The sequence below is a fragment of the Lepidochelys olivacea genome (genome assembly GCF_965140295.1).
Source record: "Lepidochelys olivacea isolate rLepOli2 genome assembly, chromosome: 7".
Taxonomy (NCBI): Eukaryota; Metazoa; Chordata; order Testudines; family Cheloniidae; genus Lepidochelys; species Lepidochelys olivacea.
The window spans coordinates 19290445-19313717 of NC_140417.1; the positions used below are offsets into that span (position 1 = coordinate 19290445).

Genomic DNA, 23273 nt, shown 5'->3' on the forward strand with positions numbered 1-23273 from the left:
GGACACCACCATTTATCTGAATTTCTGTTTCTTTCAAAGAAAGGTCTTTCGTTATTTCCCTTGAAGGAGAAAAACGTGATCCAAAGACTAAACGTAAAGAGAGGTGAATGTTAATTTGAGAGTCTTATGGGACCTGTTCTGCACAGCTCTCTCCCTGCATTACCATGAAACTCATATGCCCCCCTACTCCCCCGCTCAGGCCTGGACTGCAGCTGCAACATTACACGAGTTCCTCCACTCCGAGTACTGTTAAGGTCCAAGGGTGTTGTCAGGGCAGGTGTTTTATGTTGCAAAGGAGCTGGGGGAATGGATGTCATCTATATGTAACGAAGTAGTGAAGTTATTAATGCTGGAACATTTTTTTAAATTCCTGCCCTTTACAGAAACTCTGCATCCTTCATGCTGCTAGGAAGACTGGTCAAGCTTATTATGTTAGTCTTCATCCTGTATTAAATTTAATACTTCTACATTATACAATCAAATCCCTGAAGAATGGGCAAGATGAAGGACTAAAGAGTAACAGGCTCCAAAGGGGCCATCCTAGCCAAAATAGTGTATATTTAAGCAATGAGATCCTGTATGTCCTTTAAAAATCAGCCCTCTTGGAAATGCTGTTCTTCTGCCTGTGTTCTCCTGGGAGCAGAGAATATATCAGTCCAAGAGTGCCTCATTCCAAGGGTATTCACACTACTTTTGAAAGCTATACTAAAATGTCCTTCTTGAAATTGTTTGGAATAAGATGTCTGATCTGTTCAGACTATATTTTGTTAGCTGCTATTTCCTCAGGAGAGTCTCCCTTGCCCCACTCAAGCTGTGTTTCTCATTTATGTTTAGCTTTGGCTTTGGCAACAGATTCAAAATATTCTAACTCCTTCCCAGAGGCAGGAATTGTGCATTGACAATAAATTTGGCTCCTCAATCTTCAGAGGTTATTTTCTTAATACACTACTACTAATACTTAGCACTTCACATCTTTAAAGTGCTTTGGACGCATTTCAGTGCAGGTCTGCTCTGAAAAGTGGCCATTAATAAATAGCACCTTCTTACTTAATAGAGCCGTTCTTTGCACATGCTTAGTCACATCTGCTTAGTCTAGTAACAGAGGCATTTTACTCATCAGCCCTGTAAAACAAAGTTATGGAGAATGAGCAGCATTCTAGTCCTTTTTGTGTATCTTCAATCAAAATTGTTTATCGAATTCCAATAGTTCCCCCTGTGCAAACCAACTGAAGACAACTGTGCTGCACGGGTGTCACTGAGGACATAGTTTGATGTGCAGAACTTTTACTGTTGGTGTTGATGTCCAAGAAGGAAACCACTCAACTTTACTCTCAGATCCCAGGGGAGTTTTCAGGTCTGATAAGGGGAAAAATTCTTTTACTTGCTGAGTCATAGAGTTTAAGGCCAGAAGAGACCACCAGATCGTCTAGCCTGACCTCCTGTATATAGATCACAAACAGCACCCCACACCCACACACTAACCCAACAACCGAAACTGAACCAAAATATTACCGCCAACAAGAGACTAGACTGCTACAGGCAGAGACTAGGCAGGATCAAGGTGTACTAGTGCCCAAGGCCTCCACACCTGAGGCCCCCCACAATGGCAGGGAAATGATTAAGTGTGAAATACCCAGATAATCCTGGCAAGTGAACCAGACTCACATGCTACAGAGGAAGGCAACTCCCATCCCAAGGTCATTGCTAATCTGACCTGGGGGGAAAATTCCTTCCCAACCCAACATATGACAATCAGTTAGACCCTGACTATGTGAGCAAGAACCAGCCAAGCATCTGAGACAGAGACTACTCAGTGCCACCTCAGAGCCCTGGCCCTCCCTCTCCAACATCCCATCTCCAGCCATGGCCATCCCACAACAACAAAAAACAGAATACACCGGGGAAGGGGCACTCTCTTCCTGACTCCTGCAGGTGGCTGGCTGAAACTTTGAAGCATGCGCTTTTAGGAACATAAGACACAAACTGGAAGTGGACCCCAGGGCTGTTGAGCCCTGTCCCATATCATCACAATTTACCCCATCATACAGTTGCGCACACACTTGATATGTAAATCACTGAGACAAGAAACATGAAATCCGATTATGCCTCTTCTATAAAGTCACTTGGTAGAATACAACTGAAAGTGCTCAAAAGGTCAAACCCTGCACTTTAAGGGCCAAACCCTGCTTAACTTACTTTGGGGCAACTCCCGTTGGCTCGGTCCTAACACCTCTATCTTAACACATCCCTAAGGTAGGTGATACTAGCCCCATGTTAAATATTGAGAAAACTCAGACAGAGACATTAAATGGCTTAACTAGGGCCACAATGAATAAGAAAAGCCGCCAGGATTAGAATTTAAGAGTACATGGCTTCCTAGCCTGCCCTCAATCCACTACATTACTCTTCCTTCTTCTCTTACAGAAGGCATCTATACAAGACAAATGACATTCTCCAGACTGTCAGGAGTAACAAGGCTGATTAGCTCTGTAGTTATATAAATCCAAATCAAGGAAAAATCACTTACCTCACTGGATTCAGCAGTTGGAGATCTATTTTACCAAGTCATGATGATGTAAAGTACTTTTCTCTACTTTCCCAGTACATACTTTGCCCTGCCACCTCTAAGTTTTGTGGAAACAGGTGTTTCTAAGAGCATCTGGAAAGATCTAGTAAATATATTAAAATCCACTGGGTATTGTAGTGGTAAGAAACTACAATTAAAATGAAAATAAAATTAGCATCATGAGGTGCATAGGAGGTAATGTTAAATTTCAGATTCTCTCCAAAACTTTAAAACTTAACAGCAATGAGAGTCTTAATAGAGAGCAATTATTTTAGTGCAGATTTTGTTAACATACTGCATAGAGTGACTCGCTGCAGTTCAGAAACTCGAGATGGGAATATATCTAGTAGCAACCATGGCCCAACTTTCCCTTCCTTTCATTTGTTGCAACCCAGTGGGAAGAACTTGATTCAAACCACAGGAAAAAAATAATTAATAAAAAAAATTGTCTACATCAGTTGTTCTCTAAATGGGGATGCTACTCCCAGTTAGCCAGGATCTAACCGAAAGCTACCTCCCATTTAACCTCTGACACCTGTTTGCAAAAACATTATCCATATCGGGGTGGGCAAACTATGGACCGCATCCGGCCCGTCGGACCTTTAAATCCGGCCCTCAAGCTCCAGCTGAGGAGCAGGGTTGGGAGCTTTCCCCACTCCAGTGATCCAGCCGGGGAGCGCGGTTGGGGGCATGCCTTTCTCCGCTTGTGCGGCAGTCCGCGCGACTTACGGAAGCAGGAGCAGCCAGGGGGCTCCGCACGCTGCCCCCGCTCCAAGTGCCAGCTCTGCAGCTCCCATTGGCCAGGAACTGCAGCCAATGGAAACTGCGGGGGGAAGGGGTGCCTGTGGATGGGGCAGCGCGCAGAGCGGCATGGCCACACCTCCAGAGGAGGAGATGGGCCACTGTTTCCAGGAGCCACTTCAGGTAAGCGCCACCCGGATCCTGAACCCCTGAGCATCCCCTGCACCCCAACCCCCTGCTCCAGCCCTGATTGCCCTCCAAACCCTTTGATCCCGGCCCGGAGCACCATCCTGCACCCCAAACCCCTCATCCCCAGCCGCACCCCATAACCTGCACTCCCAGCCACAGCCTCACTCCCCCCCACCCCATGTACTCTAATCCCCTGCCCCAGATGAGAGCCCCCTCCCACCCTCCGAACCCCTCCATCCCAGCCCGGAGCACCCTGCTGCACCCCAAACTGCTCATCCCCAGCCCCACCCCAGAGTCTGCACCCCCAGCCAGAGCCCTCATCCCTCCCATGTGCCCTAATCCCCTGCCCCAGCCAGCCCTCCATACAATTTCCATACGGAGATGTGGTCCTCCGGCCAAAAAGTTTTCCCACCCCTGATCTATACCAAAATGTTAGCCTTCATAGCTCCTCTTTTTAATAAAGTGCCATCAACGGCCATCAATATTTACCTAAAACTTCTCCTATACAGATTTCTCTGAATAGATATTAGCCAGGATATGCCCTAAAATCAAGAAAGCCTGGTTTTCACGGGCTCATTTCACTACAGCTACCAACCAGATAGCCATCAGAAAGCAATGACTTTTGATCACTATCAGCCCAAAGTGCTTTAGAAGCTGGGAATTGCCATCTGACTGCAGGATAAAATCCAATAACTAAAAGGTTTATATTTCAGAAACAGAAAGGTATGAAAGATCTGAATATTTTAAACAGAGATGGGACATTCCCTTGAATAACAAGAAGGTATGTATTTGGGTGTGTCCAATCCCAGCATTAGGCAGTTTTGTTTCTGGGTTGGAACCAAAACAGGCTTATTCTCCAGTTCCAGTTCCAATTCACATGCCTCTGAAATCTTGTGAGAATAGCTAATCTTGAGCAATTCTGGCCCAAGATGTTGGCAGTTTCGAGTGAACAACTGGACACATATTGCGCGATTTCTATCATTCAAGACCAACTGTCCTGCATTTTGGCCCATGCTGCCATAACAATAGCTGGAGAGATTTTGGTGGCATCTAATTCAAGACTTGCTAGTGCTTAAATCTGAACCTGGATTTGTAGCCTAAATCTGATCTGATCATGCTTCCTTGGACCACCTCTAAAATACAGTACCCTTTCAGCTCATGGAGCTTGATGTGTTTAACAGCGCATGGTCGAAGTTTCTGGAAGTATATTAAGTAGCTATTGGAATAACATGTGTGACTAATAATAAATCACACGCACCCTATAATCCCCTTCACTGTGTAATGCAATGCTGGGAAAAGAGGCCTGGATATAGAAAAGATGTATGAACGCACAGACTATTCCCCATTTGCTCGATAACTGTGTCCTTGTTCCCCAGAGAAGCTCTGTATGCCAAAAGCACCCCACTGAAAAACAAGGAGGCAGAGACCCAGGGGAGGACTCAGGGAATGTCTGTTTCGTAGAGAATGTTCCCCCCTCTATGTGACCGAATATCATGTAAGAGTAAGGTTAACAGCCCCTCCATGCTCTGTAACCTTGATAAGACAGGCCAAAGAGCACAGCCACGGCACAGGGCCCAGTGATAACACTGCCACTAATACCATTGCTCAGAGTGGGGCTAAGAGGAGCACGGAGGGAGAGGCCGCCCTGTGCAGCTCACCAGGTATCACTGGGGTTTGGCCCAGGTTTTCATGGGTATCCCTGTTTTCCATCTTTATCCATTGCCATAGCCCCAGTCCCTGTTGCACTGCTGAAAACTCCATGATCCAGAGTGGGTTATTCTCAAACACCAGGTCTGCAGCAGCCTTGGGGAGGGTGTTGTTTAAAACAAAAAACAAACCACATGTGAGGGGAGCTTAGGTGCCATGATAGACATCCTGGGGCAGCCTCATGCCTCGTGCACCTCCATTAAGTTCAGTGGAGATCCAGCAGGTGTGAATTTGCCTCACACCATCTGTAAAGCTTAGGGGACTATGTCTGTGTTTAATTACTCTATTTCCCCTTCTCCTGAAAAATAGTACATTATAAAATTGGTGGGGGCAGGAAAGGAAGCTGGAAATGGCAGCTTCATTTCTGTTCAAACCACTCACGACTGTCATCGAACTTCTGGCCATTGCTGACCCACTGTGTTTCAAGAAAAGGTGGCCTGATTATTCACAGCTCCTACAGTGCTCTGTGCCTCTGGGCTCCATTGTAGACAGAGATTTGCGTGAGAAACGATGGCATATTCCCCCAACTGAGCAATATTATGGACAGAACAAGAGTAATGAGGCACGATTATCAGGAACAGCGCTATCAGCCTTTCTGATTGGCTTGTCACATCTAAAACAGCCTCATCTAGATTCAGCCTCAGATCAGGCTCTTCTAAAGCAGGCGCTCCAGAGATTCTGCTCAACCTCACCCTGTCAGAATGGGGGCTGCCAGCAGAACTGTTATACAGCTGCTGGATATTAATACTGTTCTTTCTGCTGAAAAACATCAATAAATTCTAGGGCCTCCCTTAGTGAGGGATCATTTCAGCCAGTCTGCTGCCTCCTCCACTTGCTCTAAGCTGTTACTTCCAAACTTGTAATGAAAACAGGGAGCTGCAATTGTTACTCTACCAACCTAGAAATGGGAAGGGGGGGACGGGACAACAAAGCAGACAACACTTGCAAATTAGCAACTCTACTGCTAACTTCATGGCTAACTTCCCCTCCTGCCACTTTGCTCATGCATCCTGGACTATTTATAGTGCGATTGTTATACGGGTGTTGTCTAGTGGTAGAATAAATGACTGAGCGGTGAGGATCCTTGGGTTCTATTCCTGACTCTGCCACTCACTTGCTTTGTGGCAATGGGCAGATCACTTTGCCTTTCAGAGCCTCAAATTCCCCACCTGTAAAATGAGGGTATTAATTCTTACCCACCTCAGGTGGGTGCTGAGAGACTTAATTTGTGAATGTTTGTTAATTGCACCTTGATTTATGGGTGGACAGAGCTACAGAAAACGCAACATGTTAATTACTGGTCTTCTGCTCCCTTCTACAAAAAGAAAAGGAATACTTGTGGCACCTTAGAGACTAACCAATTTATTTGAGCATGAGTTTTCGTGAGCTACAGCTCACTTCTGTAGCTCACAAAAGCTCATGCTCAAATAAATTGGTTAGTCTCTAAGGTGCCACAAGTACTCCTTTTCTTTTTGCGAATACAGACTAACACGGCTGTTACTCTGAAACTTCTACAAAAAACATTTCAAAGACCCACAGGGAATAAAGTATACAGGCATTAGCCATGTGCTCTTTTCTGCTTAGCATTTTCTTTTCTCATTGTCAAGAACTTTTACTATTGTTTGATACTATCCTTAATGCAGTAACGGCATGCACAAATGACATGTCAGACTGCTCATTTGTGCACACAATTAGTGCATCTGTGCATGCAACTGCAATAGCTGTGAGCAAATTATCCATGTGTGCCATTCTAAAGGTCTGAATCATTACTTACAGCCACATGCTATCAATAATATTGACTATACTATTAGCTGTGAGCATGTAGCTGTAGGTAAGTGTGACGGGTCTCAGGTATTTTTAATTTACTGTTTTCATGTCTCTCTAGCGCTTGCTTGTTCAATGTTTGCATTAAATTACCTTAGCCAAGGCCTTATGCTTTAATGTCTCTGATAATCCTTTCCAACAAGCTATTGGGCCAGAACAGCATAGGTATTTAGGCACCCAAAGACCTGGATTGATGCCTAGTAGGATTTTAAAAAGTCCCTAAGAGAGCTGGAAGTGGATTAACCTAATCCACAAAAAGGCACTCTTAATGCAGAATAAGAGTGTCCACGTGGGGAGTTAGTGTGGAATAGCTTTAAATTTAAACCCTAACTATTTTGTGCTAACTACGCTGTAAATCCACCAGGTTGACAAGCTCTTAATCAGGCAAAATTTCTGGTTTTGGTGTGAAGCCAGGTGAACCTCACTGACTTAGGCTGAATTTCCCATTGCAATCTGGGGTTCATTTGGACTTGAAACTCAAAGCAGGTGTGGGTACAAAAGGAGTTCTCGGGTGGTTTGAGACCAGCTGGTAAGAACCCAAGCAACATGAATCCCTTTTAGATAAGATCAGTGAGTTTCACATAGCTTTTTTACAGGTTTTTCATCTTTGCATATATCTTGAAATTGCTTAGATGTGTTTCACTCCAACTTCCCATTGTTACCTACTGTTTAGTAGAGATGGGCCCAGGACACTGCGTTCAGATCCGGATTCAAGTCTGAACTTCTCCAAAGAACAATGCAGGTTGGAGCCAGGGCTTTGATCTGGACAGTCAAGTCCTGATCCTACAATCAGATCTACACAGGCACAGAGCTCCACCCACACATATCTGAGATTGGGGGCATAAAGAGTGAACTCTTCAGGCCAGGGACACAGACTTTTATTTTCTCTCTAAAACAATATAATCACAGTAAGAAAAAAAAAGATTAATGTGATATAATGACATACTGTAGCTTTGGAACACCACAGTATTTTGCAGCTTCAGATAGTGCGAGCAACCCCCAAAAGCATCAGATGATATAAAACTAAAATGTATTACAGGAACTTTTGCTTTATTTTTAATGTATAAATTAAGTGTAAATCTGCAGTTTCCTTTTTGTGGCTAGTCCTCTGGATTTGTTTGAATAGATGTATGGTTAGAGGAGATTTATTTTCATGTTTGGAGTTTCAGAATTAGTATAAACTAGTACTTCAAAGTGACAAACCTCCTTTAAAACCCAGTCCTATTGAGACACTACAGTATGTTTGGACAGTAAGTAGATGCTTTGTCATACTCCCATGTGGATACAAGTTTTAGTTTGGGAACATTTCTTACTGGTTTTAGACAACATTTTCAAACCCAAATATACACATACTGAAATGGTTTATATAATTCACCCAAGCAGTACATTTTATTTAACAACTCATTATCATAAAACTCATTGATGGCTATCTGATCATTAAACCACAAAATATACTGTTCAGTTAACATACAGAGTCTGACAAAGCCACAAGAGCCAGAAAATTCAGAGTTAATGCTGAAACTCCATCATTATCACATGCCACTATGCCTAAGTATTTCAGCATGTAAAATACAGTAAATCAGAAATCCCTGGAGGTCCCCACAACAGAATTGGGTTTAGATTGGTGTTTCAACCCCACTTCCTCAGTTCTGTATGTGCATTAGACATTAAATTGTATTTTAACAGTTATTTCTCCTCATAGTTTAGGGACAGATCCTCAGTGATGACTGCAGCATGCAGAATGGGTGCACAAAGATGGCGTAACGTTCACATTTGCACTCCCCTGATCCTGCTGCTGCTGTGAGGAGGACTGAATTAGAGCAGCCTGGAGGCTGCTCTATTTCCTGTTGCTGCAAACAGCCCCCAGGGCCTTGAACAGTGACATTACAACAATTTTTACAGTGGGGGTGCTGAGAACTATTGAACCAAACTGTCAACCCTGTATATGATGGAAACCAATTCAAGCCGGGGGTGCTGCCAGACCTCCCAGTATCCCAACTTCCAGCCCCTTGGGCTTGAAACACAACCAGGAATGAATGTGGGACACAGGTATCTCAGCCATACCTCCTTCCCCCTGCTATGACAACATCACAGATAGAGAGTGACATAAGAGCCCATACATTGGCTGTACACTTTTGGATGATTCCCTTATACTAGGGTAATCCTCAGCAGGCCAATTAAACCAGCTTTATGGCCAACTTGCCCCTTGTGTAGTGTAAAGTGGCTACACCATAACAGAATATCATGCCCTTAATATCCTTTTTTGGGGTTGATCATCTAAGGTGCAGAGCATCTCCTGGGAATTACTGAGTGCCCTCAACTCAAGCCCATGTGAAATTACAGTACTCAGCACATTGGAGGATTGGGCCCTTAACTAATTAAGTTTCAAAAAGGAAATTAAAAGGCATACCAGGGACATGGCGTGAGGTTTAAGGGTCCTTCAAATTTAATAGTCCAGAATCTGACCTGTTACAATAGTGTAAATATGGAGTAAATCCACTGGGGTTTCTCAGGTTTAAGAAAGACCTTAAGAAAGCAACCTGAGATTGGAATCTGGTCCCATATAGCAATGGCCCCATTTACACTTAACCGTGTTTCCTAAGCTCTGACAGCACCCCACTGTGGAAGGTACCCACTAAAGAGAGCACATATATTCATCATCATCTTTGGAGACATGGATTCAAATCCTGTTGAGGTTACATGTGATGAAAATACATTGGTGGTCCCATTCTAGCACTTCACAGGGGATAGTTATTGTCCCTATCACAAAAACACAAGTTGTTATAGATAGGCAATCTCTGCTCAGGAGAGCCAAACCTGGAACTTCCCTACTAGCCTTCTGGGGGGAAGTTCCAGGTTTGGCTCTCTCTCTCTTTGTTTCAAAATCCCTCCTTAAAACACATGCCTTCCACTAAACCTACCAGTCTTAACCCACCTCTTTCATAAGTGCTTTAACAGAATCTTTCATTAACAAAACACATAATAGCAACACTCTGTTAATCTTCCTCTGCTTATCTAGAGAATCTGCATGGGCATTTTGTCTGGCCTTTTAGACCCCAATTCAGCAGAGCACTTAAGCCTGTGCTTAATAAGTCAATGGAACTATTCAGGGGCTTAAAGATAAGCACTGTGCTGAATAAAGACCTCAACCCATTGTACAGCATTGAGCACACTGTCAGAACATAAATAATATATTAACAACATAAGCAATACCTACCCACACTAGACCTGTCTAGTTTTCTCTCTGGGCAATACATCTGTCCCCCAAACGTATATTATTTATTCATTATTATTTCTACAGCACTATAGGTGTGCATGGTGCTTTACAGACAAGCACAGTCCCTTCACCAAAAGAACATACAGACTAAAGGCCTGATCATGCAATCCACTACTCACAAAAGCAGTCTTTACCTCCATGAGTCCCACTGACTTCAAAAGGATTAGTCATATGAGTAAGGGTTGCAGGATGGGTCCCTTGATTTCTTTCCAAACAACAGCCCCCATAACACTACTCATTACATTTTCTGTAATATAAATTCTCTTTAGCCTAACCTGTGTTTGGAATGAATCAACTAGTCATTTCATATTTTTTCAAACTCATTTAAAAAAAAAAAACACCCTAATCTACAAAAGCACTTTTTTAAAAAAAATACTTTAACTCATTTGAGTTATATGGGGAGGAGGGGAAACCAACACAACCTGGGAACCCACTAACTGCTGAAAAGTGGAGCTTATAATAGAAACATGGATAGACCCTTAGCTAAAACACCATGCCAGCTGCTGTGTAATATATTTTCCTGCTGTGTTCCCAGGGCTGGGACGCAAAATGTATCAGAATATTTCATTGTCTCGAAGGTGGAAATTGATGTTAGATTTTTTTTCAGTGCAAAGAAACATTATATTACAATCCTCATCTTGATATAGTTGCTCTGGGAGTTGGAAATAAAAGCAGCTTGTTAACTTGTTGACAATCCTAATGATTAAGAAAAAGGGGGGTAAATTTAAAAGCTCTTCTTCCAACTAAATGGCAGGTAAGAGGGTTTCCAGCAGACTAGGTCAACATTTCTAGAGATTCACACTTCAAGTGAATGGGAAATGAACAAATATTAAGCAGGAACAAATGTTAATAGTATGTTGCATTTATGTATTGCTGAACCTTCCATGCAAGGAACACAAAGCACCTTCACAACCATAATCCTTAACACTCAGTGAGGTGAGCTCAGTAACTACAGTAAGATCATTTTATAGATCAGTTTACTGAGGCACAGGGAAGCGACTTGCTCAAGGATATACAGAGAGTCAGAGTCAGGATTAGAAGTCTGTTCTCCTGACTCCCAGCCCTATGCTATAATCACTAACCTACACTGCTCCCCTTGTGTAAATATACATTTTCTAAGAGCTTGATCCTGTAAGGTGCTGGGTGCATTCAACTCCCAATGACTTCAACAGAAGCTGAGGGGGCTCAGAACCTTGTGGCACCAACCCCTCAATGCCACGTACATCATTGTTTAACCACACTTCTAATGACACACTCATTCTTAATATGCTTTCATTATATAAGTGACAATCTTCCTAGTCATCGCTATGTATAGATATGATCCTGAGTACAGCATTTATTTCTGCAATCATTGAATCAATACAAAAATTAATTACTCCCCCCCCAAAAAAGGATCGATCTTGTCAGTCGCTAGAGAGAAGTCACTGGCTTTACATTTTTCAGAGTAGCAGCCATGTTAGTCTGTATTCGCAAAAAGAAAAGGAGTCCTTGTGGCACCTTAGAGACTAACCAATTTATTTGAGCATAAGCTTTCGTGAGATGCATCTGATGAAGTTAGCTGTAGCTCACGAAAGCTTATGCTCAAATAAATTGGTTAGTCTCTAAAGTGCCACAAGTACTCCTTTTCTTTTTGCTTTACACTATAAACCCGAGTTTTCACCCTTGCTCTGACACTGACTCCATCCGCAGACTAGGGCAAGTCTCATAATCTCCGCTTCAGTTCCCACATGCTATGAATAGCAATAAATATACTTACACAATTGCCTCACAGAGCACCAAAAGGAGGCATCAATATCTATAAAGTGCTTTACAGAGGAAAAAGACTAGATATTTTAAGTGCTGATAAATGATGGCTTATTCGTTATTGTTAATTGTTGCCCTCAAGTGACTCTAAATTAGAAAAACCTGTACTATTCATACAGGCTGGTATTTTCGAAGGAGGCTGAGGAAGTTTAGGTGCCTTGTTGCCATTGAGTTTCCATGGAAGTTGGGCACCTAACTCCGTAGTGCCCTTAGAGAATCTCAGCCACAGTGCCTAATCCTGCAGTCATTACACAGGGCATGCCCCTGCAAAGTGCTGAGGCCCTCCATGTAAGGAATGCTGAGCACCCAGCACAGCAGCTGAAATCATCGAAAGTAGAGGTGTGTTCAGCAACTCTGAAAGTCAGGCCCTCAACTCCCACTGACTTCACTGGGAGCCAAGACTGCCTCAGGCCTGGACCCACATCATGCCCACGTCTTTTTGTGGCATTAACTTAAAAGCCAAAATGGTTACCAGATTTCTGATGTCTGGCAGCTTGTACTTTGCCACAGAGGAAAACAATTCAACTTCCCTAAAGCTGGTCTGTGAACTACTGCATTAAGGCTACCTATTTTAACATAGCATGGGGCTGCTGTTGCCAAAGACACCGGTTACACAGGAAACCTTTCTATCATTGCCACTGTAAAGCACGGAAACCCAAAACAAGTGCTCTGTCTTGCCTGTGAAATCAAACAGACTTTTTTATAATCTCTGATGGAGCCAAGTTGTGCCTCTTTCCCAGAGGAAGAAAAAAAGATATAGTGTTAAAGAAGCTCCATTGTTAAATAGTTTGTGACTTTTACTAAAGGGGAATATAGGCATCTTTATCTGGCATTAAAAGTTATATTTCATGAATGTTGTAGCCATGTTGGTCCCAGGATATGAGAGAGACTCAACAGGTGAGGTAATATCTTTTAATGGACCAACTTTTGTTGATGGGAGACACACACTTTCGAGCTTCACGGAGCTCATCTTCAGAACTGGAAAAGGTAAAAAGCTAACTACAAGGTGGGACAGATTGTTAAGCATATGGGGTAAACACATGTTGCAAGAAACCACATAAAATAAAGTGGGCAGAGGTGTTAATTTCCAACCCTGAAGAAGAGCTTTGTGAAGCTCAAAAGCTTGTCTCTTCCACCATCAAAGCTGGTCCAATAAAATATATTACCCACCCATCTTGTCTCTATTAACATTTATGCCCACTTGGTAACAAATTGTGACAATGACAAACTTGCAGCCCAAATGCAATGAAACAATGCAGCCTGTGTCCCCTCACCATGCACTGTATACATCCTGCACTGGCCTGCTGCAGGAATACACAGAGGGACGTGGGAAGAGAACAGCTACAACCGAACACACATTCTTATAGCTGCCCTCCCTCCGTGTCTGTACAGAGAGCAACAACCAAAAAGAAAGAGAAAAATAAAGTCTGTGAGTCACTACTGGTTCACTGGGAACGTGGGAATAAAGACGCTCCTTGATAAAAGAGGGGGCGGTTACATGTGTGCGAAAACCACTGCATGTTTGGCTTCATAGTAAACCAAGCAGGAATCCAATTGACTTTCACAATGGACCTAAATTTATACATGGGTAAATGAATGTAAATCGTTGTGAAAAAAAGGAGCTCACTGTACTCAGCATGTTTCCCCCAACCTCCTAAATACTGTCTAGTATAAGTAAACCAGAATCATTCATCAGAGGAGGCTATGAGATGGATTTGAGTAGAGATGGTCCTGGGAGTGCAGAATCCACATACAAATTCTGACACCCACGTCAGTCCCGGGCAGAAGTTTGGCTTCATTCAACTGCAAACCTCGGAGAGAGGTCTGGGTTTGGCTGCTGACACCCTCTCCCCACCCACCACACAAATCCAAAGTCTGACGGGGTTTCAGGTGCTGGGGTTTGGGACAGGCCACTAAAGAAACAGAGCCTGATCTGCACCACTGAAGTCTGTGGAGCTTTGCAACTGATTTTGATGGGGTGCAGTGTGCACGCTCATGCCCATAGAGACTAGTTACAACATTCAGATCTGGCTCTTGGCTCTGGGGTGGTGGTGGTTGGAATCAAAGTCCAGTGGTTCTCAGATCCAAGCTTCTGACCAAATCCCATCTCTAATTTGCATTTATGCCAAGGATGCTTCTGTCAGATACACAGTGGTGTGAAAGCCATATCACGTGAGATGTTTAAAACTGGACTAGACAAAGCACTGGAGAACAGATTGACAGGAACAATCCTGAGGGAGAAACTAATAAATCTTTTCCACCTCTAACTTCCATGACCCTGAGATTCTTAACCCCTCCAGACTTCAGCCAAATGGACGGTTATCGCTTACCCAGCTAGTCATGAAGTTTCAACGTTATTATTAATCTAAGCCTGAGACCCAATCCTAAAATCCTTACATTGACTTTAATAGAGTTTTGCCTGAGTAAGAACTTCAAGAATGGGACCTTGGAGAGTCCAGCCCCAGCCAAGCACTCCAGTCCATGTAGTGCTTGATACCAGTAGGGGCTCACCACACAGTCTGTCTGGGGTGTGCTGAGCCCTGTCCTGCAGAGCTCTAGGTTGCCTTGCAGTCTCTCACCTACTAAACAGCTAGGTTTCTCCCAGCAGGTGGTTTCCCTAATGTAAAACCTACTTCTTTGGTTCCACCAAAGTGCAGCGTCACACGGATTACCTGACATTTCTCCCCCAACAGGTGGTTACTGTGCCCTCCACTTCAAAAGCTGCTCCCCTGAGCTGCACTTTTTCAGGGTTAGGGGTTCTCCCCAGTGCAGGGAAAGTTCCCCAACTCCTCCCTCTGGTCCTCCATAGGGGCAAACCTGCTCCCTGCACAGCAGCACTGCGAGGGGACCTTCCAGTTTCTCTCACTCCAGAAGGTTGTGTCCCTCAGTCCTAGAAAACTGAGCTGCAGCATTATCTGGGGCGCCTTGGGAACTTTTCTCGGTGATTCCCCTAATGCTGGAACTCTGCTCTCCCCGGACTCCCCCATTACCCGGGCCCCCTCTATTCCCACCCCTGCGCAGGGGGGGTTCCCCACTGACGAGAGGCAACGTTACCGGGCTGCCTCCGTCCTACCGGAGGGATCCCCACTCCTGAGCCGAGAACTGGGGGGGGTGGGGAGGGGCCGACCCCGGGCCCGCCTCCCTTCCCCTACCTGGATGTTCCTCTTCTCGCAGGCCGGCCCGGTGCCCTGCACCACGCTGTCCAGCACGGTCACCAGCCCGGAGTCCGGCTCCACGAAGCACGAGTTCCTGGCCCGCCGGATGCCCCGCTCGATGTCGGCGAAGCGGAAGGCGCAGAGCGCCGAGTGCTGGCGGGCCCCCGGCGGGGCGGCTCTCTCGAAGACCCCGAAGAGCAGCTCCTGGGGCGGCGGCGGCGGCGGCGGCGCCGCCGGGGGTCCCAGCCGCAGGGGGGCGGCGGCCGGGAAGACGGAGACCAGGCGGGTGAAGCCGTCGCCGCCCCCGGCCCCGCACTGCAGCCCCACCTGGATGTAGGACTCGGTCAGCTTCTTGGTCTCGCCCGCGCTGGCGTTGGCGCTGCGGCCGGGCTCGGCCAGGCAGATGCGGGCCAGCAGGCTGTGCGAGCGGCTCTCCTTGTCGCCGGCGTTGGCCTCGCTGTTGAGGGCCAGGTAGGCGTAGGCGGCGGCGGCGGGGCCCCGCGGCGGCGGGGCGGGGTGCAGGAAGGCCCGGACGAAGCTGAGCTTGTGGCGGGCCTTGGCCCCCTGCTTGATCTTGAAGATGTTGTCGTCGGAGGGGTTGAGGTCGAAGGTGAAGAGCTTGGCCAGGTCGCCGCGGGCGTTGAGGGCGCGGATGGCGATCTCGGGCGTGTTCTCGAAGCGGTGGTCCTCCAGGCTCTGGTTGCGCGGGAAGAAGGGGCTGCCGAAGCCCGTGTAGGTCGCCCCCACCAGCAGCCGCGTGTCCGGCCTCCCCCCGCCCGCCGGCCCGGCGGGCCGCAGCACCAGCCCCACGGTGGAGGCGTTGGGGTGGTTGGCCGCGATGTTGAGCATGCTGGGGAAGACGGTCACCGGGTCGCCGCCGGCACTGCCCGGCGGGAAGCTCACGGCCACGGCGGAGATGTTGGCCATGCTGCGCAGCTGGCAGAAGCCCTGGTAGATGGAGCCGCACACCACCACGATGCCCTGCTCCGGGTCCGGCTGCAGGATCTTGTTGTAGTTGTTGGTCAGCACCTTGGGGTGCTCGCAGGAGGCCTGGGGCAGCTGGGGCGCGTGGCACAGGGGGTTGTCCGGCACCGGGCCCACCTGCTCCTCCACCTCCAGCGTCAGGTTGGGGCCGGAGAGCTGGTAGAGCCGGTTGACAGCCGCCAGGTAGATCTTGCTGCCCAGCCCATCCAGGGCGAAGTTGTTGGTCAAGGTGGGCGAGAGGAACTTGTGCTGCACCTCCAGGCCGGCGCTGGGGCTGCCGAGCAGGGCGAGCAGCAGCAGGAGGGGGGCCAGCCCCTTAGCGCCTCGCTCCCGGGGAGCCATCCTGCCGCCTGGGCTGCTGCTCTGCAGAGTGCATGAGGCTCCACGGGAAAGGGGGCTTTGCAAAGCCAGGGGAGGAAAACCTGCTTCCTGCGAAGCCAACACGCCTCAGCACTGAGTGACGCCAGGAGGGAAGTCCTGAGCTTTCGTTGCAATCCGCAGCCCTTGCCTGGTTACTGGACCTTCCTCTCTCTCTCTCTCTCTCTCCTCGCCGGCCCGGAGCTCGGCTGGGGTTAAGCTGGTCCCGATCTCGTCTCTGCAAAGGCTGCACCCTCTCTTCTCTCTCAGACAGCTCCGCGCTGCCTGTGAAGCGATCCGCTGCTCTCAGACTTCTCTTCTCCCCTCTCTCCTTTCTGCATTACTCATGGGCTTTTTTTTTTTTTTTTTTTAAATTTGGGGTTTGTCATGTGAATGTGATTAAGTTAAAGATATTTTCCAAAAGCTGGAAGGCAAGCGTTGCACCAGCCAACCACACAAAGAGGCAGCCCTTGTTCCTTGATAGCAGCTCCTCTTCTAACAAATAACTCTTGTGTTTGTGTTTTTTTCATGTTTCTAATCAGAATATGGGACTGGGACTGAAGGAGAGAGGCGAGATAAGAACTTTTCTCCTCCGGACATAAAGCAAGACTGCAACCAAAAGTAAAAATAGCCCTAACCAAACAACATTAATTGCAGCCAACCCCCTCCCATCCAGAGCTCCCCCCCCCCCCAACAGTCAGATTAGGTTAACTCTCACTGCTCTTGAAGTATTGCACTCCCCATAAAGAGACTTGTACAAGAAAGGATAACAAAGAAGAGGAGGTCAGACTGTCTGGGGTTTGGGGGTCAGGAATAAATTAAGTGGACAAATATTCCAAGTATGTGGAGGGGGGGAATCTCTCCCAATCCCACTGTATTTCAGTCACTGGTACCATGCACTCCTTGTTTTAATGCCCTCTATTCCAATGGAGATGTGTTTGCATTTGGGTGCTCCTTTTTAAATGTGTTCAAGAAAGGCTGACATCCCCAGAGCCTGAAATCTTCTGTTTATTCCCAGAGCAGATATAGCACAGGGTCCCCTGACACTGCTCTGATAATGTTCCTGATAATAATCCTATCCAAGAGGACCTAGGAATGAGAGCTCAGCAAGGATCAGATTGGGGTGGTACTCTTCCACCTTCGCTCACAAAATAAGCTCTGCTCCAATGAGTTACTGCTCCCAGTAGATTGTGCAGGTGTTCAAATTATGATTGTACATGTTCTTTGAGCTCCATTAGGCACCTTGTGCTTGGTCTATTTAGGTTGGGCACCATAGTGAGACATCACTCAGTAAATTGTGCAGGTCAGTGATCCTCCCTCTCCTTTCAGAGGGCTTTTCTTACCCAGAAAAGTTATACCACTATTAGCTAGGGAGTGAAGTTAAACCAATATAGTGAAGCTGACATAACACCCATGTGGACACATATTCCAGTGTACAAGTGCCTTTTTAAAATGCTTGGGGACAGGTTTAAGAGAAATTTTAAAAAAGCAGCTCTGATACTGGACTAAGGGTCTACAGGGTTTATATCAGTATAACTGTATTGATTTAACTATATACTTACACCACTATAACTGGTAAAACTTTGCCATGTAGACAAGCTCTTACATGTGGCATGAAATAGTTAACAATTTTGACACAAATCATCATCACCAGGCATCTGAGTTAACCCCTCACTGGGATGAAGGGTTCATACCTTATAGAACAAGTGTTGCAGGCTTTCTGCAGATTCAGGTAGAGGTCTCTGCATCAGTTACTCTGAGTGCACATTTGTGAAGTTTACTGTGCACCCATACCAGCTAGAGACAGATTGACTTATTTTTTAAATTAAAACAGATTCTTGAGAAACAGATATTTGTAAGCCATATTGGCTGAATCTATGACCTGGCATTCAGTCTCTCTGCCACTTCATTTGTTGGCCTTTCTGTTGATATTGCCCATACAGAGGGGGTTTGTATGTGTGATGTGAGCACCTGTCCTCTGGGAAATAAACTGAGACCCACACCAAACTCATTTCACATAACCACTATTTGCGAGCTATGAGCTAATTGTTTTCTCCCTCAGGAAAACTGACAGGAGGACAATAATGGGGAGGAAAACTCAGCAAGATTTCTCCCTAATTGTTCCATCAGGGAAAGGAGGATAAGATTGTCCTGGGTCTGGGTTGTCTTCCCAGTCTGTTCTCTTGAGTTGGTAGGGAAATGAGGTAGTGCCAAGCCCTGCTCCTTGTCTGCCCAATTCCCATTGTGGATCCACAGACTTGCCGACCACCCTCTCTGGGGCCAGAGGAAGGGCTGCAGTGTCACTTGCTTTTATAATGTCACAATAATTGCTGTATTTCTTAAAGCCTCAGGTCCTGGAGTCCTGTGAATGTGTGAAAATCTTAACTTTTACTAAAAAAGAAAGTTTCTAACCCTCATGGTTCTGAAGGAAAGCTTGAAAATGTGACCTGAGCACAACCTAAGAAAACCAAAGGGTAAATAAAAGGAAACTCGTATGTATTATAGTGGAGCCTCCTTCCACTTGGGAAGGGTGTGAGCTGTGCATGGAGTGGCCTTCCCATGCATAGATCACGTGGTGGCAGTTAGGTCTGCTGTTTGGTCACTAGTCTCCTGGCAAGCTCCTGCTGATAGGCTCGGTGTCCCACTTTCAATGCCCTGAGTCATCCCTGAGTCTGGGCTGTTCTCATGTTACTTGAGCTATTTTCACTTATACACGACATATCATTGAAGCTGATGGGGATTCTGGATGACTCGTATTCTGGATAGAAACATCCTCTGTTGTTGTCTACTCTAATTTCTACACCTGCCAGTTCCCTTCACCCCTTTCATGTCCCTTTCTCCCATTTCAGAGCACTAATTAATACATAACTGCAATGGCCATGCCATGTCCACTGAAGATGTGCATAGAATTAAATACAATGCTTTCTCATTAACTCATTGTCCTTGCTAAATCATAACTATCCATTAGGGATATCAGTTCTTTTTAAAATATGGGATTCCAAGATTGTTTTGGGTTTTTTATTTTCAATTTTTAAATACTATTGTGACTTTAACTGCCCAGAAATAAACTCATGTTTTAAATATAACACCACATTGTATTTAGCACCATCCATTCTAGGACATCAAGGACTTTATAAATGCTGGTAAATTAAGCCTTAAGTGTGAGCCAGGTAAATATCATTATCCCTATTTTACAGAAGGAGAATAGGAAGCATAGAGGTCTACATTTTCAAAAGTGACAAGTTACTTAAATGCCTCCATTTTTGGGAGTCTAGCCCCATAAATCAATCTATTTTAGGGTTTTATAGCACCACTCATCACCACAGTATCTGGTCTCCTTTCAAGTGAGATCACCCTTTTAAAGCACCTCATATTGGACACCCAGAACTTGAGGCACCCAAAATAACTAGTAATGTTTGAAAATTTAGGCCCAAGTGAATAAGTGACTTGTCCAAAGGCACACAGTCACTGGCCTTGTCAGGAATAGAACCCAGGAATTTTGACTCCCAGTTTACTGTTCAGACCACTTATCTACACTGATACAGTTTGAGACAAAATATTGGTGGTCTTGCAGGATACCTGGTAAATATTTCACTTTGTTGTTGTCAGGAAACAATCCTCTGATAAGCTGCTTTAAGGTTGATTTTTTTCCCAGAAATCTTCACACACACACACACGCCCATTATTATTAGTGGAATTGGAATCCCTAGAGAATATGTTTGGATAATGCTATTAATAGAGGAGTTTTAATCTCCAATATGCAGCTCTTACTATTCTTCTTTGTTCAGAAAGGAAGGAAGGTCTGAAAAAAACAACAAAAAACAGCCTATGCCTCCCACTATGGACAATTGCCCACTGCCAGAATCCCTTCCTGTTTGTTGCTTATGCAGGTTTAACTATAACAGCTTTTTAGACATGGGCGGGGGGGGATATGTGTACCCAGGAACAGTTGCTCTATAGAGGGAACATGAATTACTCATGCACTTATTTGGGTTATATTGACTCAACATTGTCAAAAAGCAGGCTCTATTCCCTTTAATATGCTGAGTACAAACATCTACTTATTCTCCTGGTTTTAGCAGCCAGCTAACAGAGCACAGCTTGGCTTCAAGAGGACGGTTCACCATCACATGTTGGAAATGGACTGGTTTGACTCAGCAGACACAAATAAATAACCCACCAAGCTGACAATTTGGAAGGGAAGAAAGGGGCTGGTTTCTAGATATAGTAGGTCATTGAATGTGACACTGCCCCCTGCCTAGAATCAAGTGAGTTCTCCAGCATCCTGTGTTGTCTATTTGTCTTTCACACCATGTCTTCTCTAGCATGGGGACTGTGTTAGGGATAGAAAATCTAAGAGGGTGGTTCTTAGCTCAATACACTGAGCACCTGGAAATCAGAAAAATAAATCTTTTTTTTTTTGTTTATTATACAAATCGTATCTGGAAATGGTTGGCAGTTTCCCAAGCCTGATTTAAGTGTTGCCTGGTGTGTGCGTGGGAGGGAAGGAGAAAGGTAGATAGAGGTGTTGTGAGTAGATCTGTGCAAAACTCAACAGTTTCTTCTTTTTTCCTCTGTTTTTTGATGGCAGGGTGGGGTATTATGCTGATCTGTCCTTTGAGCTTGACATGAGCCTCTCCCTTTGGTTTCACCAGCTCAGACAAGCTGAAAGCAAAAGTTCATTCAAAGTTGATGCGTTTCACACAGGAAGGTGAACATTTTAACTTGTTAGTCCAATTCTACCACTGGAAGCCCCCCACTCCACTCTCCCAGAGTGTGTGTGTGTGGTGTCAGGAGGAGCTATATTGATCAGTGAGGGCAGGACGGTCCACAAGGGAGGCCTCTAACCCCTGCAACCTCTCCGATGTGCACACAGACTCATTTGGACTGGCTAAGGTAGCTAGACAAATTCAGATTGAAACAAGGCATACCTCTTCAATAGAGTAATTATCCACTGGAACTATTTACCAGGAATCATGCTGGATTCCCATCACTGACAATTTTAAAATCAAGATGGGGTGTTTTTCTAAAAGATCTGCTCCTGGAATTATTTTGGGAAAGTTCTGTGGTCTGTGTGATAAAGGAGGTCAGACTAGATGATCACAGTGGTCCCTTCTGGCCTTGGAACGCCCTTGCTCTGTGTCTATAGGTTACGATGGGAGAGGGGGCTCATTGATAGAAGGAGAAGAGCAGGAGTAGGGAGGGGAATGCGGGTCACAGGGGAGAATGGGGGTGGAACAAGAAAAAAAAAAAATGAACCCACAGGAATTGTCTCTAACGTGGCCTTGATCACTGTGCTTACTGCTACTCCCAGGTCCTCTCTCCTTTGCCTGTCTTTGTGTAGTTAGATTATAAGCTCTTTGGGGCTGAGACCTCATCATACATATTGTATCTGTGAAGGACCGGCCTAGTCCACTTCAAGGCACTCAGAAACAACAGAGAGGCAGTAAATAGAACAGTTGATTTGCAATCCTTAGCAAATCTTTGAACAATCATGGACTGAGCTTCTAGTTTATTATTAATTTGTATTGCAGTAGCAGTTTACAGTGCAGCCAGGCAGATTTCATATAGTTATTATAGATGATTTATGTAACCTGAGCAGTGTGCTAGCTACTTGGCAGAAAGAGTAAGACAGCATCCCTTTGCCATAGATCTTCCCCTCTAAGAAGAGTGGGCTAAGGTTTGCTGCAAACATACCTCACAGCTGTGGCTGTGGGTGCAGAGGAGTCACGTCTGAACAGTGTGGTTCCGATGGCACTGAGCTGCAGGCCCTCACTGCTTCTCTGAACAAGATAGTGATTTATTGGGACCCTGAGAAGTTTTCTGAGTGGAATCATGTTTTTTCCTCAAGTCTCCTGATGTTGAATGATGAGCCTTTCCTAATGCAATATGGAGCATCACAGACCGTGTAATGCAGGGAGTCAGTTCTAGCCTCCTCTCCAGCACCCATCAGGCTAAAAACACATTGAGAGTGCTTTGGCTGCTGAGATGAGCTGTCTAAATACAGGTTGTTACCAGGAACTGTTTCCTGTGTTAACAATGGACTCGGTGGTGGTGAAAGTTTGCCGCCCAATTAATGGTGCCATGATTTGGCAGACCTGACATCTTCAAAGTTTTAGTATAATTCAATGGGAAAACTTTTATAGGTTATAAGATCACTTAGCACAGTTCTTTGGGGAGAAGAAAAAGATGGTCTTGTGGATCGAGCAGCAGCCTAAGACTCTGGAGGGCTAATTCCACTGACTTCCTCTGTAAGCTTGGGCAAGTCAATCTCTCTATGCCTCAGGTCTTCACCAGTAAAGATACTCCTTTGTCCTGCCTATTTAGGTTATGAGCTCTTCCATTCAGGGACTATGTCTTACTCCTTGTATGTACAACCTAACGGGGGTCTCATTTGCAATCAGCCTCTGGGCACAAGTACAACATGATTACTACCAAAAGTCCTGAGTGTCAGAAACACTGATCCAAGCTCTGATACAAACTTCTGGGAATGTGGAAGCATAGAGATGCTAAGGCCCAGATTCCCCAAAGGTATATATAAGCACCTACCACCTATTGTAGTCAATTCACATGTATTTGCTCAGACGTAGTTTAGTGCCCCCTGCCAACAGTTGCTCTAGTAGTCTAATTATGGTCTGCTGTGGTCCAGCCACCTAATTACATCACACTT

General features: G+C 45.5%; 1 protein-coding gene across 1 annotated transcript in view; it reads right to left on the bottom strand.

Annotated features, from left to right (window-relative positions):
* The window catches only part of PLXND1 (plexin D1), a 126151-nt gene extending 106564 nt beyond the window's left edge, over window positions 1-19587 (bottom strand). Inside the window, exon 1 of the mRNA XM_084634961.1 lies at window positions 15260-19587. Coding sequence (XP_084491087.1) covers window positions 15260-16588 — 1329 coding nt within the window. The 5' untranslated portion in view covers window positions 16589-19587. The remainder of the gene's footprint in view (window positions 1-15259) is intronic.
* Window positions 19588-23273: the final 3686 nt, after the last annotated feature.